The sequence below is a fragment of the Carcharhinus amblyrhynchos genome, chromosome 28, assembly GCF_965287045.1.
Source record: "Carcharhinus amblyrhynchos chromosome 28, sCarAmb.v2.hapA, whole genome shotgun sequence".
Classification (NCBI taxonomy): domain Eukaryota; kingdom Metazoa; phylum Chordata; class Chondrichthyes; order Carcharhiniformes; family Carcharhinidae; genus Carcharhinus; species Carcharhinus amblyrhynchos.
This window is the reverse complement of record NC_137351.1, coordinates 15240922-15267890: the sequence shown is the minus strand read 5'-3', so window position 1 is coordinate 15267890 and position 26969 is coordinate 15240922. Positions and strand designations below refer to the sequence as shown.

At 41.9% G+C, this 26969-nt stretch overlaps 2 protein-coding genes across 2 annotated transcripts in view; one reads left to right on the top strand and one right to left on the bottom strand.

Annotated features, from left to right (window-relative positions):
- zwilch (zwilch kinetochore protein) overlaps positions 1-6241 on the top strand; it is a 47063-nt gene extending 40822 nt beyond the window's left edge. Inside the window, exon 19 of the mRNA XM_080214480.1 lies at positions 5964-6241. The gene's annotated coding sequence lies outside the window, so the exon portion shown is untranslated. The remainder of the gene's footprint in view (positions 1-5963) is intronic.
- Positions 378-26969, bottom strand: LOC145359709 (lactase-like protein). Its single transcript, XM_080214481.1, has 13 exons — positions 26704-26969; positions 24174-24334; positions 19842-19929; positions 18391-18500; positions 16708-16836; positions 12548-12643; positions 11582-11636; positions 10234-10395; positions 7229-7503; positions 3529-3655; positions 2418-2617; positions 1694-1757; positions 378-451 (listed from the first exon to the last, which is right to left on the bottom strand). Exons 1-13 carry the CDS (start codon positions 26828-26830, stop codon positions 378-380), a joined length of 1668 nt encoding a protein of 555 aa, XP_080070607.1. The 5' UTR covers positions 26831-26969.

Below are 26969 nucleotides of genomic sequence, written 5' to 3'. Positions count from 1 at the left end.
CCATGCTGGTGGTCTGGGGACATAAATCATACAACCACCCCCCTCCTTTTTCGGGGGCAAATAACACTGCGTACAGATGAACTTAAACATTCTAAGTAATTTGCATTTCATAATCAAGTAATTGCTTTTTCTAGACATGCAGTGCTGTTATTCTGTTTGAAAAACTATTGCAAACAGTAAAGTCTCGAAAAAACCATTTGGTTTTGAGGATTGTTCAGTATGAGCCCTAGAAGTGTGAGTGATTTTTGGTTACCATGGGTGAAGTATTACAACTTAATTAATTAGCCATAACCAGGAAAGCTAAAGTTAAACAGACAATTAGGATGTTGCTTTCAAGGCTGCAACTCAGCACTGAGGTGACACAAAGCCCCTAATACCTAAACTTCATCGTGCATTGGCCAAACCGTTGGCATGTTTGCCTGCTTCTCAATTGTTCGGTCTGTTCTTCTAGCTGGAAAGGGCAAACAAAGAAGAACCCATTAGCCTATGATTGCTACCACATCCTTCTGTCCCTCTCCTATGTTGCAAGTGAAATGGTGTTGGTGAATTTTCAAAGAACTCTATTGGGGGAAGTATTTTAAAACTGTCTTAACATTTAAACAGATAATATCGGATTTTATATATTTTTGGCCCATTTAAGGGAGAAAGCTGTGGTATTGCTGCATATTGATCTCTGTCTATTTAACAGCATTGTTTCATCAGTATTTTTGAGCATTGTGTTTTGGAATTTGGACAGTAAATAAACCATATATCGCCCTTGCCCCAGCCATCTTAAATTGAGAAAATGGGACAGACTAAATTTCTTCTGGCGTGCTGAATAGAGCAGTTGCATGTTCCTATCTTTAACAAATCCTGAGAAAGACCAGGTTATACAGCAATACTTTCCTTGCTTTCCTCTATATTTAACTTCTAGCCTTTTGTCTGATATAAGCTTAAAAACTGCAGAATTGCACGTTATCCAAGAAAAGGGGCTGGAATTTTAGTCAGAATAGGAGAAATGTCAAGTTTGTGTACTTAATTTAATACTGCACTAAAATGTGTCATCACATATAGAAGTGGCAAATTTGGTCTCCATTCTGTGCTAAATACCATTTTAAAATCTTTATTTGCCCTTTTCAAATGAGAACAGAAACAAACTATATGTCAAACAGGGAACATATCCCTTCTCTTAGGGCAACATGGTGGCACAATGGTTAGCACTGCTGCCTCAGCACCAGGGTTCAGTTCCGGTCTTGGGTGCTGTCTGTGTGGAGATTACACATTCTTCCGTGTCTGCATGGGTTTCCTCCGGGTGCTCCAGTTTCCTCCCTTGGCCAAAGATGTGCAGGTTAGGTGGATTGGCCGTGCTAAAATTGTCCCTTGCTTGGGGTTATGGGCCTGGGTAAAATGCTCTCTTAGCGAGTTGGTGCAGATTCATTGTGCCAAATGGCTCCATTCTCTGTGGCGTGGTGGGGGGCGGGGGGCGTTATGATTGAGAGTTTAAAAAAATGTCAAAAACATTGCTTGACTTTGTTTTCTCTCTGAAGCTGGCAGAAAGAACATTTACTTTATGGGATGCAATGGAAAGACCTTTACTTTATGGGATGCAGAAGCTAGTGGTGGCAAAGGAAGAGCTTGTGATGGAATTATTATCTATAGGCTCTGTTCATGGAGGACAGATGGGCTGAAATGCCGAGTGACTGCATTCACATACCTGCAGCAAGCAATGCGTTGGTGGTAGAACAAATCTCTGCAGCCTTGCGTTTCCAACTCTCAATCTAGCAGAAGAGGAAAGCGGAAAGATTGTTTTTACGTTGCCTTGAGTAAGGGTCAAAATTCTATGGTCATCAGACCAGAGGTTAACTGTTTACTGGAACTGCTTAACATTATGTTGAACAGTATTGTGTCTTTGTGCAACATTAGTGTATTTTTTTTTGCCTGCTCTTTATTCTACAGAGAAACTAGGACACAACAGGCATAAAGCAACAATTACTTAATAATTCTATAGGATTCTCTGAAGTAAAATGTACATAGTGTTCTAAGTTGGCAGTTGCCTTTTATTCAAAATATTCACTTTATCTTTCCCCCACTGCTGTTCAAAGTGAAATGCCTTAGCACAGCAAATGCTGAATCTGTTGCTATTCTTATTTGCCCCAGTATTGTTATTGAACAAGCCTGAGTCAGTTTACAAACAATGTACAGTACATAACCTGGTCCATAACATTAAAGTCTCCCTTCAGTTTTCCATATTATTCACTTGCACTGCCTCCCTGAGCAATCTCTTTCCTATATTCATCAGCTTCTCCATAAATTTATATCCAAGCTTCTCTCTATGTTTGTTTCTGTGTTTGTGATTTGGAGCTTCGTGAGGGAAAGCTATCATCTCCTGCCAGGATGCCAATAATGTATTGTTTCTCTTTAATAAGAACGGTACTTACTTCTCTCTGGTTAGGAAATCCATTTGAGCTGATCATCTTCCTGTAGTATTGAACCGAAGCTTTGGGATACCTCCTCTTATTCTTGCTTTTAAAGTCGATGTAGTATAGCCCAAACCTTTCTGAATAGCCTTCATCCCATTCAAACTTATCCAGCAGTGACCAGGACGTGTATCCTTTGACTTTAACACCATCCTTAACAGCTGCAACAAGTTTTAAAATCATACTAGTTGTAAAAAACACTACCGATGTAAAATGACAGAAAATGCTGGAAATTCACAGCAGTTTCATGAATGCTGATAAAAGGAAAATGTTTATTCATGCACTGTCAGAACAGAGTCTCTGTGCAGTGTTAACCTGCTTTCTGTGCATTTCCTGTTTTTATTTCAGAATTGTCCTGCCAGGAGTCTGTCTGCTTGCTTACTCGTTGCAGCCTCTATCTCAACTGAATGACAAATAAAACAGCCTATTGAATGAACTGCTGTTGGTTTAATGAAAAGACAAAAGATTGCAGTCTTTTCTGCACTCCCCACCCTACTCCTGAGTGGCTACTCCTTCTCCTAATGCCCTACCCATGTTATGTTAACTCCCCTTGGTGAAGGGTTAAGTATTGCCCAGTTATTGAATAATAAAGCAAACATGTTGCTTCTTACCATCTCCTTGGTATGGTAGTGATTTGTGGCTAAGGGATTACCCCCCACCACCATTATGATTATTAGTTTGGCAGCTGTAGTTAATTACTATTTGTGTATTATTTTAGCAATTTTATGTGACAAAACCTTCTTACAACAGCCAAAATTGCAAAACAAAAGAGATATAATATCTAAATGCCAGTTTTTCTGTGTTAATCTGCTAATGGAATTGATTTTTGAAAATAACTTTGTTGGGGTGGGAGCAGGATGACGGGAGGCATTCTTCTCTCCCCCATTAAAAGGAATTTTTCCTTTCATCCTTCCTTCAGTAGTCTCTCCCGTTCCATTTATAAGACACTTGAATCAGAATTTTTTTCTGCTTTATTGTTGTCATCCCTTCCCATGTAGGAGATAACTACCTAGTTTTATCATATGCCACCCTTACTGAGGAATATGTCATATTTTGATAAAAAGTGAGCCACCTTTAAGAATCTCGTTAACGTAATTGTTCATGTACTGCATTCGCCACTTGTCACAGAGCTCGGTACACTGCTGTTTTTCAGAAACTCCGTTTTCTGTCACATAGATCCTAGGATTTCCATAGCGACTCTGAAACAAAATAGAATAAGAGTCATAGAGGTTTACAGCATGGAAACAGGCCCTTCAGTCCAACTTGTCCATGCTGCCCTTTTTTTAAAACCCTTAAGCTAATCCCAGTTGCCCCCATTTGGCTCATATCCCTCTATACCCATCGTACCCATGTAACTATTTAAATGCTTTTTAAAAGATAAAATTGTACCTGCTTCTGCTACTACCTATGGCAGCTTGTTCCAGACACTCACCATCTCTGCGTGAAAAAATTGCTCCTCTGGACACTTGTATCTTTCCCCTCTCACCTTAAACCTAAGCTCTCTAGTTTTAGACTCCCCTATCTTTGGGAAAAGATATTGACTATCTACCTTGTCCACGCATTGCAACTGATCAAATTTCAGCCATGCATAAACTGAAATAATCTCAATGTATGGTGTTTATATGGAGTGAGTTGCAATGGAAGAACAAAACTTGCAAATGACAGGATTAGCTAATTAGAATCTGCTTAGAAATAATTTGAATTATAATTGCTATTAGGATTATTACTTAAAACATTAAATTCTACAATTGGAACGGAGTGAGTTGGCAGCAAGTAACAGTCCCCATTTAGTCAAACGTTTTGACTATCAAATCAATGGATGTGAGGAAATAGAATTCTGCTGGAATTTTGTTGCTTTACAGTCAGTGTGCACACTGAGGCCTTGCCATCTCTACAGACCTCACTACTACTGAGGTCACCTGCAGCCACTTTAGTTCTATCCCTCACCATCCATATTCACAATCCACATTCACAATTAACTTACAACACACTTCCAAACTCCCAACTGCTGAGCCTTTGGTTCTCATTCTCCAGGATGCCATTGTAGCCTCAGTTTGTTCCCTTACTTCCATCTTTACTTTGATCTCAAGTCATATCTTCCCAATATAAGCATGCCATCCCTTAAGGGGCACAGCCTTGAATGTTAACTTCCTTGACCAGATCTGACTGCACCATAACATTCTCACTTTCCTTTACCAAAACTACCCACTGCTGCAAACTCTCTCTCTCTCTCTCTCTCTCTCTCGAGAGTATCCAGTTTCTTTTCTTCAATACAGACTTTATCCCATCTCCTGCCCCACCTTTCTCACTTCTTACAAGTCCAAGGAGCTTAAGGGTTTCTTTGCCATCAAGATTGAAACCATCCATCTTGCTGCTTCTCTCTTTCCTTACCACTGCACATCAACAAATTTCTCACTGTACTCCTGAAACAGAACTGTCCCTAATTTTTCTCCCTTTTGTCCACATGCTGTCTGAGTAAATTAATTCCATCCATGGGTCTATTTCCATGACTCCATTCTCACTAAATGCAAGTGTCCATTTTTCTTTGTTTATGCTGCTATGAAGCATGTCAAGATTTCTTTTTCCCTGTGTAAGGGTGTCATATAATTGCAAATTGGGATTAAGTGATTCTGTAATCTAGTCCTGTGTTCATTATTTCAAACACTAAGATTTGTAGATTTTACAGATTGAAAACCTGGTGCAGGACCATAAGTGTTTGTGCCATTTCTACACAGATTTTCTGTGGTTAAGTAAAATCATAAACCATTCTCTTCAAATTATTAGGGTGGCGCAGTAGCTCAATGGTTAGCACTGCTGCTTCACAGCTCCAGGACCTGGGTTCAATTCCCGGCTCAGGTCACTGTCTGTGTGGAGTTTGCACATTCTTCTTGCGTCTGCGTGGGTTTCCTCCGGATACTCCAGTTTCCTCCCACAGTCCAAAAATGTGCAGGTTAGGTTGATTGGCCATGCCATAAAATTGTCCTTTAGTGTCCTGAGATGCTTAGGTTAGAGGGATTAGTGGGTAAAATATATAGGGATATGGGGGTAGGGCCTGGGTGGGATTGTGTTCGGTGCAGACTTGATGGGTCAAAGGGCCTCTTTCTGCACTGTAGGGTTCTATGATTCTATTAGATTTTTTTTTAAATAGCCCACTCCTTTCCTCTGACATGTTAACCACACATGATATCTTCATCAGTGTTACCTAGTTTCAGACTGCATGCATGTTGTACAACAGAATGTGTGAGGGGTTGGTGATTTGTGGAACCTAAACCCACCTGTGCTGAAGGTGATCTATGATACAATGCTCAATAATCAATGATAGTTGGTGGTTTACCTTTTGTAAATTGCTGGTAACTGAGAAATTGGCTGCTGCATTTGCATACATCAACCATGACTGCAAAGTAATTCACTGAGATGTGAGAAGATGAGAAGTCACTATGTACAAATGCAAGAATTTCCATGTTTATGAAGCAATTTGTGATTTAGACCTTCCTGATTATTTTCCAGGTTGCAGGACTATATGCCTATGCACTTCAGCACCTTGTATCCAAGACATTAACACTCGGATTTTCTGATCCTATTGTGGGAAATTCAACCGTTTCGCCAAAAGTCCAGGGATTTTCAGTGGGACTGGACAATTCTGGCAGCCGACAGAGCCAGAAGATTGCACCTCACGTTCTCATTTTTCTCAATTTTTCTACATTTTCTATCATCTTGCTCTTTGCTGCAGTTTTACAAATTGTTGTATATTATTTTTGTTCCTAATAAAGATATTTTGTATGCTTCCTTTGTGACTTGAATGTGATGTAGTTTGTAGTATCCAACAAAGGCACAGCTGTATCGCTCCTGAGCTTCTCTATTGACCCACTGTGTATGCAATAAAGCAAGTCACCAAAGCTTCTTTAACATCACCTCCCAATCCCATAACTTCCATCACTTAGCAGAACATGGGCAATAGGTGGATGGAAATATATTGTCCTGAATTGGACATATTTTGCCATTCATTACTAGATCAGAATCTTGAAATTCCCTACCTTCATTATACAGATTAGTGCAGTTCAAGAAGCCAGTTGACCACCACCTTGTCAAGGGCAACCTGTGATTGGCAATGTTAGTACGCCAGTGATGTGTCCCAGAAGGTATATGGACCTACATTTCCTTGTAGCAATCTTGGTTTACTGAGATGAGAAAACAAAATACCTAAACTGATGCATGAACAAAATACTCCTTTTGAAAATCATTGCCCAGAACTGCCTTGTGGCTTGGCCAAGGTTTGGAAGCAAATATAAGAACTGTAGGAGGAGCCTGTCATTTACCTCACTGGCCTCAATATTGCACTACTTCAGGTAATTCTGGTTTACTATTCCAAGGTCAGAAAGCTTGGACAGTGGATGAACTGACTAATTACTAAGAAGTTGATGTATTCAATTAATGACTGGTTTATTATATACAACTGAACTATATTTAGCCACTCATGATTAGGTTTCACTGCTGAAGCCATGAACATTCTCTTTCGTGATTCCTCTTTGCGTGTTCTCTTACATCATTATGGGAGGCACTATTCCCACAATCCCACACATTAACCCTTACAAATTCTAATACTGCAGTTTTCAAAGGGCAATTGGATAAGCACCTGAAGAGAAAACATGCAAGGACACACAGGAAGCACAGAACTGACTAAGATGCTCTTGCAGACAGCTTCGGGACGGCTAGAGGTTGTAAAGGGCACAAACAACATATTAAGCTATGTATCTCTGATTGGCAGTAAATACCTTAATATAATTCAGAATCCGCCTGAAACCCCAAGGTACAGAATACAGCCACTCAGAACCTGGATCTGGCCACCGCGGGTCAACAAGTTCTGCCAAGTCACGGTCTGTGTGATAACTTGGTCCCTTGCTGTAATGGTAGTTCCTGTGAGTGATGTAGCGAGTTGTGAAGTGACCCAGCCCAAAAAAGTCTGCTGTGCCTTTGATGAAGTGTTTCTCCTGTGGAGTAAAGGCAGGCAACCTGGAGCTGCTCAGGCCTTCCTGTGAGCTCTTCCTCCCTGTTAACATAGCAAACAGCAAGGTAGATCAAATTCAGATACAAAGATTCAACAGTTCAAAGACAAATGCTCACATGCAAAACATTGTTCTGAATTGCCTCTGATTGTGATGTGAAATGCATATGTCCTCATAAACATTAAATCATGTCAGCCTCAGATTTGATTAAGATCCACATCTGCACCAACATTATTTAAATATTTAAATAGAAACCTCAGGAAACGACTTGATAATGAAATGGAAGTTTGTAGAGACATTTTACATTCTTGTGACTTGCTAAAAAAGTCATAAAGGCTACAAGCATGTAAAGTAAATAAATACAAGGCCTTTCTATTTATGCAATTTTATACTATGGTAGGACTTGATTGTAAAACGCTTTTATCTTTCTAATCAACATGTTTGGAATCCAACTGTAAGGCATGTTTGCATTTTTTTTGCACTATTTAAAATCATTGCGTTGATGTGTATAGAAACCCACTGTGGAGAGCTTTGAAGAGACAAACCCTCAAGTTGCTAACCACTGTACACGTATATCACTGCCTAAATTACTCTGCAGAAACTGAGTCTGTGTAGGCTCACCCACAACAGCAGGGATTCCTGGGGTTACATTATCTGTCTAGCCTTTGACACACAGAAAGTGAAGGGAGATAAAATGAACACTCCAAAATAACCCTTCTCCATACTCGCTATGAGAAAACAAGATGGATTCCGTAGCAGTAAATGCTGGAAAAACTCTGGCAACATTTGAGAGAGAAATAGTTAACATTTTGCGCCTGTAAGACTTCTTCAGAATTGTTCAGAAAAAGTTACATGGACTTGAAACATCAACTGTCTCTTCACAGATGCTGCTAGACCTGCTGAGTTAATCCAGCATTTATTGTTATATTTCAGAATTCCAGCATCCACAATATTTTGCTTTTGGCGGCATGGCAGCACAGTCGTTAGCACTACTGCTTCACAGCGCCAGGGATCTGGGTTCAATTCCCGGCTTGGGTCACTACCTGTGGAATTTGCACATTCTCCCCGTATCTGCATGGATTTCCTCCAGCTGCTGTGGTTCCCTCCCACATTCTGAAAGATGTGCTGGTTAGGTGCATTGACCCAAACAGGTGCACGACTGTGGCAACTAGGGGAATTTCACAGTAACTTCATTGCAGTGTTAATGTAAGCCTTACTTAGGACTAGTAAATAAATATTAACTTCTATTTGCTACCTTGTTAATGATATTTTAGACCCCTAAATAATCCATCAGCAAGCGAAAACTCTAGACCTCAGCAATAAAACCAGAGATAATGCTGGAAAAAATTCAAAACACATCCATGAAGCTGGTATTATGGCCTGAGCAGACTGGGTCAAATAGTCCCCTCGTGGCCTCTCCTCATTTGACTGCAGTGGACTTCTTCAATTTGATAAGAACATACTTGTCTATTCAGTGAGCTTATGGACTGTGATCATAAAAAAATAGGGGAGAGGTTTCATTATACTTAAATTGATCTAAGTCATTAAAATATGCACTGACTTTTGCATGCACCAATGCAAAATCAAATTTCACAAGCAAATACAGATTACAGAGTGGGGAAGAATGAGTTGGCCAAATTCAAGTTAACAAAAAAAGAGGATTACTGTTTGTAATTTTCTTACTGCTGACTTCTTGCTGAATTCAGTTTTCTTGATGCATCCAATTTAAAATGTAGGTGACTGAGTTTGTTCCTTGGGAGATGATGGTGATATTCTGGATTATTTTAAGAAATCTCTGAGTGCAATGGGGTGTTCTGGGGGCTGGGGGGGGGCGGTGTCTTTCGGGTCGAACCAAGTAAACAAACTCAAATTACATTAGGACAAAGAAAAAGGGGGCGGCGCCCCAAAAGGAAGCGGGGGGGGGTGGTTTCTGAGTGATCATAGTTTGCAAACAGAGCTTAAAGTTTACCAGGTGGGTTGGGAAAGAAGGAAGGTAGGAAGGACCCCACTTAGGTCTCCTCCCAAAACTGATTGAGCTCAGTTCTGCAGAGAAAGCATGCATTTAAAATATGCAAAGGGTTGGGTTGTCATGTGACCTCCAACTGCCAGGGGAATTAGAAAAACACATTATCCATGAATTCCAAAAGTGACTTGATTAGCTCATGTCAGGAAGCTAATTTAGCCAGGGTCTCATTGCCCAAGTGAATAGTACTAAGGGCTGTTTCTAACAGTTGAACACCTCAGGAGATCGCCATTGATGATTTGCTAATGAGACGGGTCGGGACTCTCATACTCCCCTGAAGCCAGCTTTGACAGGTTTTATGGGCAGATGGTCTCCACTGCAATAAATTGAATGTGGAACATATAGTAATGCAAATTGAGGTTAGCTATCTTGGGCTGTGAATTCAAATCACTTTAATTTCAGCACCTTTAAAATTTTTAAAAGTTCAATTCAGATTCCCAGCCAGTGGATTAAAATCATTATTTAGTATAAAGCACACCAGAGAAAACTGAATTAACATTTCTGAGAATTGGTTATTAGAAGGTCCATCGATCTGAAACATTAACCCTTTCTCTCTCCATGGATGCTGCCTGAGCTGCTGAATATTTCCAACATTTTCACTTTTTACTTTAAATTTCTGGCATTTGGGATATTTTGCTTTTGTTATAGATCCCAGCATCTGTTTATCTGTGCTCTTGGGTCTCAGTATTCCAGCTTGTAGTCAGTGTGCATATGTGTACGCTCAGTATTCCCTCCCATAATTTACACTTACCAATGCAGTCCTTCATTACTTGAGGGTAGTCCCCGTTGAAAATTGGGTTGGCAAACCAGCCAAGATAAAACTGGATGTATCGCTCAGCAGCCTCAATATCCTTTTGGCTTGTAATGTCGACTGGCTCTCCCCATTCACTCGTGATAGAAATACCCATCAGTCCTTTCATATTAAGAGAATATTGAATCAATTATTTACATCATACAGATAGTATCTCAATTAGAATATGCATGAATCAGCTGCAATTTTTAAATATATGCGACTTATACATCTCTACAATGCAGCATGTGTTTAAATGGCCTCATTTATAGAATGAGGCCATTTGGCCTCTTATGCCTGTGCTGGCTCTTTGAAAGGGCTTTCCAATTAGCCCCACTTCCCTGCTCTTTTCCCTTAGACTTGCTTGTTACCTTTTCAAGTATTCATTGAATTTCCTTTTGAAGGTTACCATTGAATCTCCTTCCACCAGCCTTCTACCTTTAACTTACTGCATAAAAATATACTCAAATTCCTACTAGTTTTTTTGCCAGATTGCTTTAAATCCATGTCCTTTGGTTACTGACCCTTTGCTAGTGAAAGCAGTTTCTGTCTGTTTGCTCTATCTTCATTATTTTGAACACTGCCTTTAAAACTCTTCCTAACCTTCTCAATTGTAAAGAGAACAGCCCCACTGGGGAGGCATGGTGGCACAGTGGTTAGCACTGCTGCCTCACAGTGTCAGGGACCTGGGTTCGATTCCTGATTTTGGTCACTGTCTGTGTAGAGTGTGCACATACTCCCAGTGTTTGCATTGGTTTCCTCCCACAGTCCAAAGATGTGCAGGTTAGGTGGATGGGTCATGCTAAATTGCCCCTTAGTGTCAGGGGCATTAGCTAGGGTAAATGCATGGGGGAATGGGGATAGGGCCTGGGTGGGATTGTGGTCGGTGCGGACTGAATGGCCTTCTTTTGCACTGCAGAGATTTTATGATCTTCTGCTGTCACTACATATAACTAAAATTCCTCATCCCAGATCTAACTGAAATAAGACAAGACATGCTGGGGCTGAATAGTTATAATGGATACTGCCAATCCATGACTTCCTATATATATAGAATGCAATATTTATTTATATTTACACACAACTTGCATCTACCTGTAAACAGTGACAATTCCATAGAATTTGTTGTGTCTATCTATCACTCAAATCTCAAACACTATGTGAAGTTGATGAAACATTTGACTGATGAACACTACAATCTTTACAGCAGAAACTAGTCGAGGTGTACAACATGCATTACTCCAGCTGAGTCCTGGTGGTAAATATTTGCACTTTGATTTGGTTCTGTCTTAACAGTTAGCTCAGTTACCTTTTTGGTGACTGCGCCAGAGTCTGTCGTAAGTGTGCCAAGCCTTGGCGTGAGCCTGTGAAGCAGAAGTCAACGCCGATCATGTTATTGAGATTACGGTTTGTTTGTATTTTCCTCCCACACAGTCTTTTTTTGAATTTCTCAGTTCTCACCCCCACCTTAATGAGCTCTGTCCAAAAGTAATCTACATCGCAAAAGTTTACAGATTTGTTTTATAGTTTTGCTGCAGATCTTCAATGTAGGGGGGCTTTCAGGGCCGGTGTTTTCTTCTGAAAGTTTATGGGTAAGCTTGGCTCCGTAGTAACACTTGAAATTCTGAGTTAGGTTTGCAGGTTTGAGCCACGCTACCCAAACTTGAGCTACATGATCTAAGTTGACATGTCAGTTCAGTATGCAGGGGGTGCTATGGTCTCCTGTTTATTGTGTAAAATATCCAATGGACAAGAACAAGGGTGTTCTCTTTATGTCTTGGCCAATATTTATCCTACAACCAAAAGCAAAAGATCTCATGTCTGCCATACCTTCCTGTGCCAAATTGTCTGAGCATTTATAAACCAGAATACAGCACAGGAACAGGCTCTTCTGCCCATGAAGCTTGTGGCGATTCCTAATCCTTTTTGATTCACTATTTATTGCCCATACATGGTTTCTATTCCTCTGTTTGCCTCCCATTCTATGTGTCTATCAAGATATGCCTTAAATGTTGCCTGCTTATACCACCTCCACTGGCAATGCTTTCCAGGCACCCAGCTCCCTCTGTCAAAAACTTAACCCCACATATCTCCCCTAAACTTTCGCCCTCTTGTCTTGAATCTGTGCCCTATATAACAAGAATGACCATACCACATTGGCTATGAAGCACCTTAAGATGCCCCAGGAACATGAAAGATTCTGTACACAAACAAGTTCTTTTGTATTTCAATGAGTTATGCATTTTTTGATACCGCAAAAAAGACAGGTACTTACCTTAATAATGTTATGTGCAGCCCTGTACGCTCCTATTCCTTTCAGCTGTAACCCCGGAGCATGCTCTCCCAATTCATATCCCTCCACAGCTATGGACTACAATGAAAGATGCAATACTTTATTATCCAAAGGAATCAGTTCACACAGATCTTCATTACTGATAATGACCTATGAAACCTCCTCCTTATGAGTTGGGGTCTAACAAACATAAATATTAGGAGCGGAAGTAAGCCACATAGCCCCTCAAGCCTTCTCTGTCATTTAATCACATCAAGGCTCACTCGAATGAATCCTTCTTGTGCTCTGTGTTAAAGATTCAGAGTGTTGTTTTTTAAAATTAATTTATGTGATGTGGGTGTCACTGACTAGGCCGGCATTTATTACCGACCCCTAGTGCCTTTCAGAAGGTGATGGTAAGCTGCCTGCCTGAACCGCTATAGTCCCTGACATGTAGGCACACCCATAGCACTGCTAGGGAGGGAACTCCAGGATTCTGACCCAGCGACATTGAACGAAGGGTGATATATTTCCATGTCAGGATGGAGAGTGACTTGGAGCAGAATCTCCAGGTGGTGGTGCTTCCAGGTATCTGCTGCCCTTGTCCTTCTAGATGGTGGTGGTCATGTATTTGGAAGGTGCTGTGTAAGGATCCTTGGTGAGTTCCTGCAGTGCATCTTGTAGATGGCACACACTGCTGCCAATGTTCTTCAGTGGTGGAGGAAGTGAATGCAGCAGGATGGACATTGAAGTCCCACAGTCAAAGTAATTCTGCATCCTCGGTGCCTCCTCCAAATGGTGTTCAAAGTGATTAATCAGCAGGAGTTTGACCAGGTGCCATGAGACTATATGGAGTCTAGAGTTGACTGTATAACACTGTGCTGCCACTCTGCTGGCTGTGTCCTGCTGATGGGGAAAGACATACCCAGGGATGGTGGACGTGATATTTAGGGTGTTGTCTATAAGGTATGATTCTGTGAGTATGATTTCAGGCTGTTGCTTGACTAGTCTGTGAGACAGCTCTCCCAATTTTGGCACTAGCACCCAGCTGCTAGTAAGAAGGACTTTGCAGGGTTGACAGGACTTGGTTTGCTATAATTGTTTCCAGTGCCTGGTCAATGCCAGGTAGTCCATCCAGTTTCATTCCTTCATGTTTTCTTTGTAATGTTTGAATACAACTGTACGGCTGCTGGGCCATTTCAGAGGACATTTAAGAGTCGATCACATTGCTGTGAGTAACATGTAGGCCAGTCCGGCCTACCCTAAAGGACATTAGGGAACCAAATGAGTTTTTACAACAATCACTTGTCATCATTACACTTTCATTTTTTGATGTTTTATTAAGGTTTAACTTCCATCATTTGCCGTGGTGAGATTAAAACCTGTGTCCCCAGAGCATTACCCTGGGATTACCAGTCCAGCAACAATACCACCATGCAGTGTCTCTCTTTGAAGGATAAAGGCTTGAACCAGGACTCTTCTCAAACACAGACTTCCCAACTTCCATTTAGTGGGTTTGTTGGTGGAAAGGGGAAGTAAAATAGGAATTCCCTAAAATAGGAATAGGATAACTGGTGCACATCTCTTATCAGCAAATCAGAAATATCCTAAGCAAGATATCTGCCTGTCTTCAACTGGAGACTGACAGAAGTAATCTAAAGATTCTATGCATTATTCCCACTTAGCTGGAAGCAGAACAAGTCTAAACTTTGTGTCCTGACCTACTCAGGAGAGGTTAGCTGTGCTGTCTCCTAAACTATGAAAAACATTCTGGTTGTTCCAGTCCAGTTTTAACTATGGAAGAACGAGAAATTAGATCTGTCTGCAACATTTGGAGTCAAGACCCTCTCTGATGATGAGGCAGAAACATCCTTGAGTTCCCACCATCATCTAGCACCATGCAGAGTGTATGTGCCAAAAGTAGAAGTTACATCACAGATCACAGATAATTAGAGTGTCCAAGATGTTTGTCTCCATGGCTACTAAAATGCACATCACACGCCTCAGATTAAAATAGTAAATAGTACTTGTGTTCCTGTTAATGTGCAGATATCTCAATCTGCCAACTTTAATGGTTTCAGTGCTTTGACCTAGAATTTATCCACCGGCAACAGTGCCAAGAAGAAGCCTTTCTAAACCTGCTTGAGGACAGGATTCACACAGGATAAAATCAGTCTGTACCATTGTAAGACAAAGACTGTGATCGTGACTGTCCAATATAGAAGATGAATCGTTGTTACTGAGCCAAGAACTTCACCTATTACCAAACAGTTCACGTAAGAATCAATAAACTCTTGATTTTTCAATTGTATTTTCATGTAATTCCTTATTATCTATACCCTTAATTACCACACAATGGACAAACCACAAACTGCAGTGTCAGATCAGCTTTTACTGAAGAAACCATTTAAAAAGAAAGTTAGAAAAAGGTTTTGGCCTCAAGCAGTGACAATTAATCTTCATTTTGCAACAATTTCCAAAACTCTTTAAATATTTTACTTGGAAGTAATATTTAAGAGAAAAGATTAAAGCCTTTCATTTTTAGTGGGGGCATTCAGAGAATCATACAGCGCAGATGAGGCCCTTTGGCCCCTCCAGTCTGCACTGACACACAAGAAACACCTGACCTCCCACCTAATCCCATTTACCAGCACTTGGCCCATAGTGTTGATGTGTGGAAAATGGCTGCCATGTTTGTCTACATGACAGTGTCACTGCCCCTCAGTTCATGCATTCTGAAGCACTTTGAGATGATACTGTGATTCAAGGCACAGTATAAATAGAAAACCCTTTCACTATCTGAGATGGGAATACTGTTGGACATGTTGACAATGGTGTTGTCAAACTTCACTCTGGTTCCAAGTTTTAGTCATCTGAGACTTTGGCCGGTGGTTGAAACCTGACTGAATAAATAATCTGATAAGAAAAGGTTAATCAAATAAGAGCCATTCTTTAACAGGGGAAACTCTGAATCAATTTATTGACAAACGAACTTATCTCTAGGTTTATATGCAACGGAAAGTGCACTATGGGAAATCCACCATTAAAGTTTATTTATTAGTCACAAGTAGGCTTACATTAACACTGCAATGAAGTTACTGTGAAAATTCTCTAGTCACCATACTTCGGCACCTGTTTGAGTACACTGAGGGAGAATTTAGCATGGTCAATGCACCATACCAGCATGTCTGGGAGGAAACCAGAGCAATTGGAGGAAACGCATGCAGATGCGGTGAGAAAGTGCAGACTCTGCACAGATAGTGACCCAAGCTGGGAATTGAACCAGGGTCCCCCGCGCTGTGAGGCAGCAGTGCTAACCACTGTGCCACCCTATTTAGGGCAGGTGTAACAAAGTAGCTGTTCCAACGATGATAAAAGTTTCAAGGTCTCAATAAACATTTTATTATATTTTTAAAAAGCTGTAACTGTGCCTACTGTAATCCATAAAGCAAACACTCTATGTTTCTATGTTAAACTTCATCTCACTAGAATTGTGACAGTGAAATGTTGCTTTCAATTCTCACCCACCTTGGAAAGGCCAGAATTAAATGCTTCTTGTGATCTGAATGGGGGTGTGCAGGATAAATCAGGCACAAAATTAGATTTCTCCCTAAGGCCTTGGCTGTTTTTAATCTTGACCAAGTAAAGGAGGAGCTCCTCACCAGGAATTTAATTTTAAATTTGTCTTTTTAAATTCAGAAACCAAAGCAGGAAGGCGGAACACAATAACATTAGAAATAAAAACAGAAAATGCTGGATAAACTCAGCAGGTCTGGCAGCGTCTGTGGAGAAAGAAACAGAGTTAACATTTTGCGTCCTTGTGACTCTTCTTCAGAGTAATGTTAGATTGGTTCATGCTTCAGTTCAGAGATTAGTTTCAAAAAATGCACTATAATTGGAAGAAGATGGCATTACAAGAAATAGACTTAATATAAATATCTATCTTTACTTTGCTATATAAACTGGAATCATGTTATCTTTACAAACCCAAGAATTGAGTAGTTCCTGTACCTAAGATAGGATATGTAATACCAAATTGGTCATCTCCAGAGTACCGTGGACACAGATATAAATCTCAATCCATGATTCCTACAGTAAGTTAACTAAAATATTTAAAACTGCAATATTTAATATCCATTAAACCCAATCCTACTGGAACATACCCAAGGATTATTGAAAGTAATCCAATGTTTCACCCGATCACCAAACTTCTCAAAACACAGGTTGGCATAATCATTAAAGAAGTTGACCAGACTGTTGTTCTGCCAGCCTCCATATCGATCCTGCAACACCTAAAATAATAATGATGGTAGATTGTAGTCAGTTTCAGGAGGAGCATTCAATGCTAAAAGGCCATTTGACTCATCATGTTTGTTCCTTCCAATAAACTATGTAGAGTTTAACAACCTGTTCCAGGCTTGCATAGCAACAAATAAAACTTCCAACAACATAAACCTCCTGGTCACCAAAACTAAACTTAGATCTTGGCAGCGCCATGGAACTGGGAAAGTCAAAGCTTCAGTCTGCAGTGTGAGCTCAGACTGTGGGGGGAGAGGATGAGTGGAGGCGGTCAGAGTGTCACTATTGACCTCAGTGTTTGGACTTGGAAATGGTTCCAGTGAGGATATGATTGGGATGAATTGGAATCTCCATTAATTTTACTGGGATCCCATGTAAGGGTAACGCTGGACTCTGGGTCTATACTCAATGGAGGGGGTTCACATTGAAACTTACAAAGTACTGAAAGCCCTGGATAGATTGGGCGTAGGGAAGATGTTTCCATGAATGGGAGAGGCTAGGATCTGAGGGCATAGTCTCAGAGTAAAGGACTCTTTAGAACTGAGATGAGGATGAATTTCTTCAGGGTGGTGAATCTATGGAATTCATTGCCACAGAAGGCTGTGTAGGCCAGGTCATTGAGTGCATTTAAGACAGAGATAGATAGGTTCTTGATTGGTAAGGGGATCAAAGGTAACAGGGAAAAAGTTGAATGAGATTGAGAAACTTGATTGAATGGTGGGAGCAATCTCGATGGGTCGAATGGCCTAATTCTGCTGCTATATTCTATGGTCTTGTATCAGCCATTGTGGAATCAGGAACAGCTTGGGGTCAGTACTGAGCTGTGGATTTGTAACTTCACAATGTCAAGAAGGTTTACAATTTGCTGGGAACATAGTGACTGATCTACTTCATGGAATACAGCAGATCACAAATAAAGTAACACTGATTCTTCTCAATAAAACGACAGATCCTTTGGAAGAGTTGAAAAAACTCCATGGAAGATGGTCACATTGGTGGGGCATGTCCTGTGTTCACAGAACTCAAATTCTCCATTGTTCACCTCCTTCCATTGGGAAAAGGACACAAAAGCCTGAGATCACATACCAACCGATTCAAGAACAGCTTCTTCCCTGCTGCTGTCATGGACCTACCTTGCATCTTTCTCTACACCCTCGCTATAACTGTAACACTACATTCTGCATTCTCTCCTTTCCTTCTCTATGAAAGGTATGCAATGTTTGTATAGTGCGCAACAAATAATACTTTTCACGGTATGTTCATACATGTGACAATAATAAATCAAATCAAATCAAATGATCAAGAGAGGAAAAAGACTCGAGTAAAAACCATAAAAATATTTATTATTTGTAGGGATTATCAGTGTTTAGCGTTTGGGTGTAGCTCTGGGCTTTTTTATTCATTTTGGGATGTGTAATTCTGACACTTATTGCCTCTGTCTAGCTGCCCTGAGGGTGACATTGTGCCTTCTCCTTGAACTTCTGCAGTTTTTGACATTCCCACAGATGTTAGCACCTTCCAAACAGTGTTCAAACATTTTCACATACCTGAGGCAGATCACCATGGTACAGGGTCACAATGGGCTGGATCTTGCTCTCCAGGAGGGTGTTAATTAGCTCATTATAGTGCATGATTCCTTTGTCATTGACGCGCTCAGCTGAGTAATAAAGAGAGGTGAGAAACAGACAGACTACGACTTAAAAAGGAAACAATGTTATTTGACAATGTTAAAGATTTTCCCCTTGAAGGAGCAGCACTCTGAAAGCTAGTGGTTTGTGCTATCAAATAAACCTGTTGGACTTTAACCTGGTATTGTGCAACTTCTTACTGTGTTTACCCCAGTCCAATGCTGACATCTCCACATCAAGATTTTCTCCACCAGCCTCCCCATTTTATATTCTTCCTCCAAGATTCCTGTGCTGTATATACAGTTTCACCTGGTGGCAATCTCCTCCCACACGTATACAGAGATGCCTCAATATTCCTGTGAGAGGGCAAAACTGGGAGTCAGTGCTCAGCTGTGGATTTTTCCCTTCACACTAGGGTAGAATCTCACTAGCAGGAAGACTTGAAACCATCTGGGGCACAGTGATTGACTGTTTCAGGGTGCAGTAAGCAGATTCAGATAGGGCTGCAGCATCACAAGTAACCTGCACATTACAGTAAGCGTGCCATCTCTTCTCAGTAGAAAGACAGTAGCCTATGGAAGAGGAAGCCACGCTGTCACACCTGAAGGATGGTCTGTTGGGGGCAGGTGCCTACCTTGTTTTTCACTTACAGAGTGACTGATGCTAACCTCTGGCTGTGTGGAGAATGTTAAGGAAGATTCCAAATCCCAAATGTGCCAAAAAGACATGTCAACAAGATCCTTTTTATTTCTTGTTATTAGAAAACAAAAATGCATTATGCCCAAGTACTTTCTCTACTCTTGCTCAGCAGACACCAATCCCCAGTCAACGTCCCCTCCAGTTTAGAATCAAAGAATCCCTACAGTGCAGAAGGAGGCCATTTGGCCCATTGAGTCTATACCGACCACAATCCCACCCAGGGCCCATCCCCACAACCATTTACCCTAGCTGGTCCTCCCGACACTAAGGAGCAATTTAGCATGGTCAATCCAGCTAATCCGCAAGTCTTTGGACTGTGGGAGGAACCCGAAGCACCTGGAGGAAACCCACGCAGGCACGCAGACTCCACACAGACAGTGATCCTTGCCGGGAATCAAACCTGGGTTCCTGGCGCTGTGAGGCAGCAGTGCTAACCACTGTGCCTCCATGCCACCTGCTTCTACCAGCCCAGCTGCAATCTGTGGCTCCTGCAGTTGGACCCTAGATTAAATTTGGCTTAGTTCTATATCCTGCTGGCAGCAGTGTTGCAAGCTGCTTTCTCCATTCCTTAACTTCAATTAATAGAAGGAAGTTGGCATTTTGCGAAGATTTGATCAAAGCACCGGCTGAGGCAGCGATTATTAAAAATATCACAACACCAGAGCTGTTACCTTTGATTCCTGTGGGTATGATTCGAGGCCAGGAGATAGAGAAACGGTAATGATTGACTTTCAATTCCTTCAACAGGCCAATATCCTCCTGAAAGGCAAGCCAGTGTTAACCATGCCTTGCACACATGAGGGACCATTGACTCAAATAGGAGAGAAAACATCAGGTCAAAACCAGGTAGCAAGCAGAGAGAAAAAGAAAGATTCCTGTTTCAAACACAATCTCTCCTCAAAGCTCAAAAGGAACAAAACCCTTTCCAACAGGGACAAGGATAAGGTGCAAGTGATGTAAACAATTTCTTCATCTCTAGGCCTTAGATTTGAACACCGCCAAAAAATACTTGATCACAGAATTATTGAGCCATACAGCGCAGAAGAGGCTGTTTGGCCCATCAAGTCCAACACATTAGAAACACCTGAACTCCCTCTTCATCCCATCTTCTAGCGCTTGGCCCATAGCCGTGAAAGTTACGATGTGGCAACTGTTCATCCAGATACAAAGAATAATACAGCACAGGAACAGGCCCTTCAGCCCACCAAGTCTGTGCCAACACAAATGCCTGTCTAGCTTTTAGTTTATTTATTTATGGTCACAAGTAGGCTTACCTTAACACTGCAATGAAGTTATTATGAAAATCCCCTAGTTGCTACACTCTGGTGCCTGTTCAGGTACACTGAGGGAGAATTTGGCATGGTCATTGCACCTAATCAGCACATCTTTTGGGCTGTGGGCGGAAACCCACACAGACATGGGGAGGGAGAATGTGCAGAGTCTGCAGAGATAGTGACCCAAGCCGAAATCAAACCCGGGTCTCTTGCACTGTGAGGCAGTAGCGCGAACCATTGTGCCACCGTGCCTCTCTAAGCTAATATTTTCTTGCCTCTACATGGTCCATATCCCTTTATTTCCTGCCTATTCAGGTATCCATCCAGATGTCTCTTGAATGTTGATATGGAATCTCCTTCCATCACCTCCTCTAGCAGCGCATTCATCACCTGTGAAAATCTTGCCCCTTACATCTCTTTTAAGCTTTCCCCCTCTTACTCTCAACCTATGCTCCCAAGTAACTGACCCTTCAATCCTGGGAAAAAGACTCCAACTATCCACTCTGTCCAAGCCTGTCATAATCTTGTAAACCTCTATCAGGTCCCCGTCAAACTCGGAGACTCCAATGAAAACAATCCAAGTTTGTTCATCCTTTCTTCACAGTCCATATCCTCCAAACCGGGCAACATCCTGGTAAATCTCTTCTGCACCCTTTTCAATGCATCAACACCCTTCTGGCAATATGGTGATCTGTACACAATACTCCACCTGTGGCCTAACCAAAGTCTTGTACAGCTGCAACATGATTTTCCAGTTTCTATACTCAACACCCCGACCAATGAAGACCAGCATGTCATATGCCTTCCTGACCACCTTGTCAGGGAACTGTGGATCTACATGCCTAGAACCTTCTGTATGCAAATATTTATAAGGGCTCTATTGTTTACTGTATACTTTCCTTCTGCAGTGGATCTTCTAAATTGCATCACCTCACATTTGTCTGGGTTAAATCCTACCTTCCATCTTTCGGCCCAGGTCTCCAGATAATTCAATCTTGCTGTATCCTCTGACAATCCTCCTCACTATCCACTACTCCCCCAATTTTTATTATCACCTGCAAATTTTCCTCCAAGTCATTTATATATATTACAAACAACAGAGTCTGATCCTTGTGGAACATTGCTTGTCACAGACCTCCAGTTAGAAAAGTGTCCTTCCACTGCTGCTCTCTGCTTTCTACGCCCAAGCCAGTTTTGTATCCATCTTACCACCTCACCTCACATATGACTTCACTTTCTGTATCAGCCTGCCATGAGGAACCTTATCGAAGGCTTCACTAAAGTCCATGGATACAACATCCACTGCCCTGCCTGGTCAATTTTTTTTGTCACTTCCTCAAAGAACTCCATCAAGTTTGTGAGACACAACCTCCCCTTCACAAAAGCATGCTGCCCATCGCTAATAAGCCTATTCTCTTCCAGATGTGAGTATATCCTGTCCCTAAGAATCTTCTCCAATAATTTCCCTGCCACTGATGTAAAGCTCACAGGCCTGTAATTTCTTGATTGTCTGTTCTGCCATTTTTAAACTGAGGAACAATGTTAGCTACTCTCCAATCCTCTGATATCTCACCCGTGGTTAAAGAGATTTTTTCCCTCGCCTCTCTCAGTATTCTGGGATAGACCCTATCTGGCCCAGGGGACTTATCCACCTTAATGTTTTCCAAAACCTCCAATACCTCCTCCCTTTTTATCTCAACATGTCCTAGAATGTTAACATCCTCCTTCCTACACTCAGTATCCACCACATTCTTCTCCTTTGTGAATACTGATGGAAAATACTCGTTAAGGACCTCACCCATCTCATCTGGCTCCATACTTTTTAAAGGATGTAAGGCAACCCACCTCTACCAACCTCCCAGGCAGTGCATCCCCGATCATCTATGGTGTATCCTGGTTATCACCATTATAAATATGGTAACTGTGTTTACAGGTTAAAATGGTTCAGTTGAAATAGTGCTGGCCTCTCAGTAAGACTGTTGTTAATGCAAGTCCCAATATGGTTCATTAGGAAATTGAATTCAACAAGTTTGGTAAAGTAATCTGTGGGACAAACCATGATAGCCCCGGGTTGTTGCAAAATTCCAACTGGTTCACTCATGTCCATAAGAGAGAGAAATATATCTGACCCATTCTGACCTACGTCCAGTCCATGCTGGAGGCATTCTGTGAAAAAAAACCTTTTCACCCAGAGGGTGGTGGGAATCTGGAACTCGCTGCCTGAGAGGGTGGTAGATGTGGGACATTTAAGAAGGATTTAGATGAGCACTTGAAAAGCCACAGCACACAAAGCTACAGACTAAGTGCTGGAAAATGGGATTAGAATAGATAGGTCCTTGATGGTTGGCATAGACATGATGGGCTGAAGGGCCTCCCTGTGCTATGAAATTCTATGGTGCTTTGACTTTTAATATCCTCAGGGTGAGGGATAGTAAAAAGCACAGCTTCATGGGTGAAACTCACACCACAAAAGTAAAGAAAATAATCTGATGTTCTGTATCTGTTTAGGGTAAGCTTGATTTGACTCTAAATGGAGTTAAGAATGGGTGCTGTGGAATTTGGAATTCCAAACTGGGGAATGCACGGCAGTGACTGAAGTTTACACAAATTGTTAGTGTAGAACAGGGGAAGCTGGTTTCTTGTACCCCCACCTTGTGTTAGTGATAGTTGTAAGATGTTGTGTAGTTCAGTAGATCTCAAGAAGAGGTTCTGAGTCCTTTTTTAGTTTAACAGTAAATGTTTATTAAATATTAGTAACAATACATTTAGACAATGTGACGTCTAAATTAGGAGCTGTCTTCATGCTTCCCTCTACATTGTCTCTGTCCATTACAAGACTGCCCTCAGATTCAAGTCAAGTGTTTATTTACATCACACCGTGGGCGGTACTGTACCCAGTCCCACATTAATCCTTTCCATGCCAGATCTTTTTCCCAGACCTCCCCCAAGTCTTTCTCCAATGTGTTTACAGTCCATTCCTGTTTACCTACCTGTGCTGACCCTACCTCCTCTCCCTCCTGCCCTTCGGTTCCTCTTCAGAGGAGATCTCAGCAGCAGGGAACACTATCCCCACTGGATCAGACGCAGAGGGCCAGTGTTTTGGAAGTGATGACACAATGTTCTCCTATCCTCAAGAAAACCTTCCAGGGAAGTCCTGAAATGTTGGAAGTCTCACCTCAAATGCTGAATAACTAGGAAACTCAAGCTAACAGCGACACTAATGCGGCTCTGAGTGTTATTACTGAGAAACTGCTGCTATTCTGGGAACCTCTTATCCTGCCCTTGGCGGATACCTGAAGAATTTATTGGACATAAATCAGTTTTGCTCGCGTGAAAAGCTACAAATGGCACGGGCAGAAAAATCATCATTGATTGGACATTTACTGGCCTTAACTGGCTCTTTAATTGTGAGGGGACGTGCATCCAATTCACAAATGGCCCACCAAACTCGAAATACCACTTTTTAAAGTTAATTTATTAGTATCACAAGTAGGTGATATCAACACTGCAATGAAGTTACTGTGAAAATCCCCTAGTCGTCACACTCCGGTGCCTGTTCGGGTACACTGAGGGAGAATTTAGCATGGCCAATACACTTTACTGGCATGTCTGTGTGTGCATGATAATGTCAGGAAACACTCTCAATGTCACCGCACGAGATTTTATGCACTTGCAGGTTGGGCAAATGTCCAGCCCAGACACAAAAAGCACGAGCCCAAGTGTTCTTACCTTGAATTTATAATAACTTTCACAGGATGAATCCCCTGTTTCATTCAGGTGCACTTTTCCTTTGATGCGGGTGAAAACATCCCAGATACTGAGTCCTTTCCCATCTTGATCCCAAGCCCCTTCTGTCTGGTAAGCAGAACTCCCCACACCCCAGGAGAAACCTGCAACCAGTGGAACAGTTAAACTCAGTGTTTCATAACACTGTTGAGATACTGACCAAATGATTCTAAAAGTAGATGGCAGCAACTGAAAAGTTCAATTTCAGAAAGTTAATGTGTGTACTGCACAACTTTCACCCCAAATACAACTTATAAATAAGTTCAAATATTACTTTTATAAATTGTAGCTGCTTTAATCAAGGAAGCAGATCAATTAGAAAAAAAGCCTTGTTGGCAGAGATGAGGTGCAGTCAATATTTGTACCAGTTTTACTCCCTTTCCCCACTTTACCTCCTCTAACTATTAATTCCCTCACAATCCCCTCTCCTATCCATACCCTCCTCCCACTCCATATCCCCCTGCTTCATACCCCTCCCTCCCACTCCAATACCCCCTCTCTCTCCATATGCCCCTCCCACTCTGTATTCCCCTCCCACTCCACATCCACTCCATAGCCTCCTCTCGCTCCACACTCCTCCCTCCTGCTCCATATCCCCTCTCCATCCATATCCCCCTCCCACTCCATACCCCCCCAACTCTGTAGCCCCTCTCCCACTCCATACCCCCTCCTCCTGCTCATACCCGTCCCTCCTGCTCCATACCCTCCTCCCTCAATAATCCCTCCCACTCCATAACCCCCTCCCACTCCATATCCCTCTCCCACTCCATACCCCCAGTCCTTCCCCATACCCTCTCCCCCGCTCTATACCTCCTGCTTCATATCCTGCCCCCTCTCTTTCTGCTCTATAAACCATTCCATGCTTTATCCTTTGTCGTTTTTTATACTTTCTTACTGAGTTGGTTATCTACAAAATCTTTTGAAATGTTGTGGATATCTTTGCTTCTTCCTAACTATGAGGATTAAGCAAACCCTGCTCACAGGAAAAAGGCCTCCCCCGTCACACATAAGGGAAATCCCACATGGGGCTCTGCAGAGGGCCCATCCTGGCACTACCAGGGGGCAATGACAATCTGTGCTGGGTCAGTGCCAGGGGACAGTTCCAGGGCATGTATCTCTCCTGCCAGCAGCTATGCATACATTGGCGCCCTGGCAGGTTCCTCTTGACTGATTCATAGAATCATAGAGTCTATAGTGCAGAAGGAGGCCATTTGGCCATCGAGCCTGCACTGACAACAATCTGACTCGGGCCCTATCTCCATGCACTTACCTGAGCTAGGGGCCCATCCTCCTGACACTAAAGGCAATTTAGCATGGCCAATTAACCTAACCTGCACACCTTTGGACTGTGGGAGGAAACCGGAGCACCCGGAGGAAACCCACGCAGATATGGGGAGAATGTGCAAACTCCATACAGTGACCCAAGCTGGAAAACAAACTGGGTCCCTGGCACTGTGAGACGGCAGTATTAACCACTGCATTACCATGCTGCCCGTTTGTATCAAACTGCTGTAAACCTTGCTGGTTTATGAATATACAGTGAGGGGGAATCATGTGGCTGTGAGGCCCTTTAACGAGAAGTAAATATATTATAATATATGTTAATCTCTCCAGCAAGGGACGGAGAAAATTGGGAAAGGGGATCTCACCAGTGAGAATCTCAGTTCACGATTCTCGCAGATTTTGGCCCACATTGCCATTGATGCTGATGGTGAACATGGGATCAAAATTCCCTTCACCATGTGTGGTGAATGGAGTGTGCTTGTCAGGGACAGGCAACTTGAGATCTTTTGTTCCTAAGAATCTCCATCACTGGGGCCGCTTCCTACAAAATGAGTCTTTTGTAGACTCATTTGATAGACATTGATCAATGTAATTGATAATAACTAATAACTATTATTGTTGTCGTGTGGCTGCCAGGAGAGTGGAAGATGAATTAAATGGACCAGTGTCTTTTGTCTAAAATTCCGCTGTTCCCAATAGCTCCTTATGATCTATAACATGTCATGAAGTCAGTTTAGAGGATCAAGATTTTGAGAGCTTGTCTTGTTTTTAACTCTAGGGTTAATGTAACTCTGTAACAATATTGCAGAGTTCACCAGGCTTTTAATAGCTGCAAATCACAGAATAATCTAATGTTCAAAATCCATCTCCCACAATGCAGGGAATCAGTGTTAAACTGGCAAAGGTTCCGAATTCCTTCAATGCACAGAAAGTATCAAAAGTGTTCAGTTTATTCTGAAAATATTTGAAGTGGAAAGAATAGTGTTCGCGTGTGAAATAGTTATTCTTGAAGGCATCACAAATTGATGGATTAGTGACAGGATCTGGACATTCTGGGAAGATGGAAACGTTACAAACACAAAAGACATCTCACAGCTGAACGTCTCAAAGGTGCTTTTTTTTAGCACTTGCTACAACAGTAAAGAAAGACACAACAAACATCCCACATTTTCTTGGGTGTTTTGCTTACCGGGAGGGAACGTCCCGTAATAGAAGGATCCGCCAGGGTCTTTTGTCCACTCGAATTCTTGAGACAGACTGAGAGGTAGCAGCAGCAGAAAGGCCCGGGACACAACGTGTAGAGCTGGAGGCATCATCCTCCACTTAGTGTCTGTCTAGCACTCTCCCACCTGTACCAAGACAACAACCTGTCGGCAGATAGAGCACAGGAGGATCATACAAACTGCGTGGAATGGAGAGGAAAAAGAACAGTCAGGTTGAACAAACCGCGGCTCT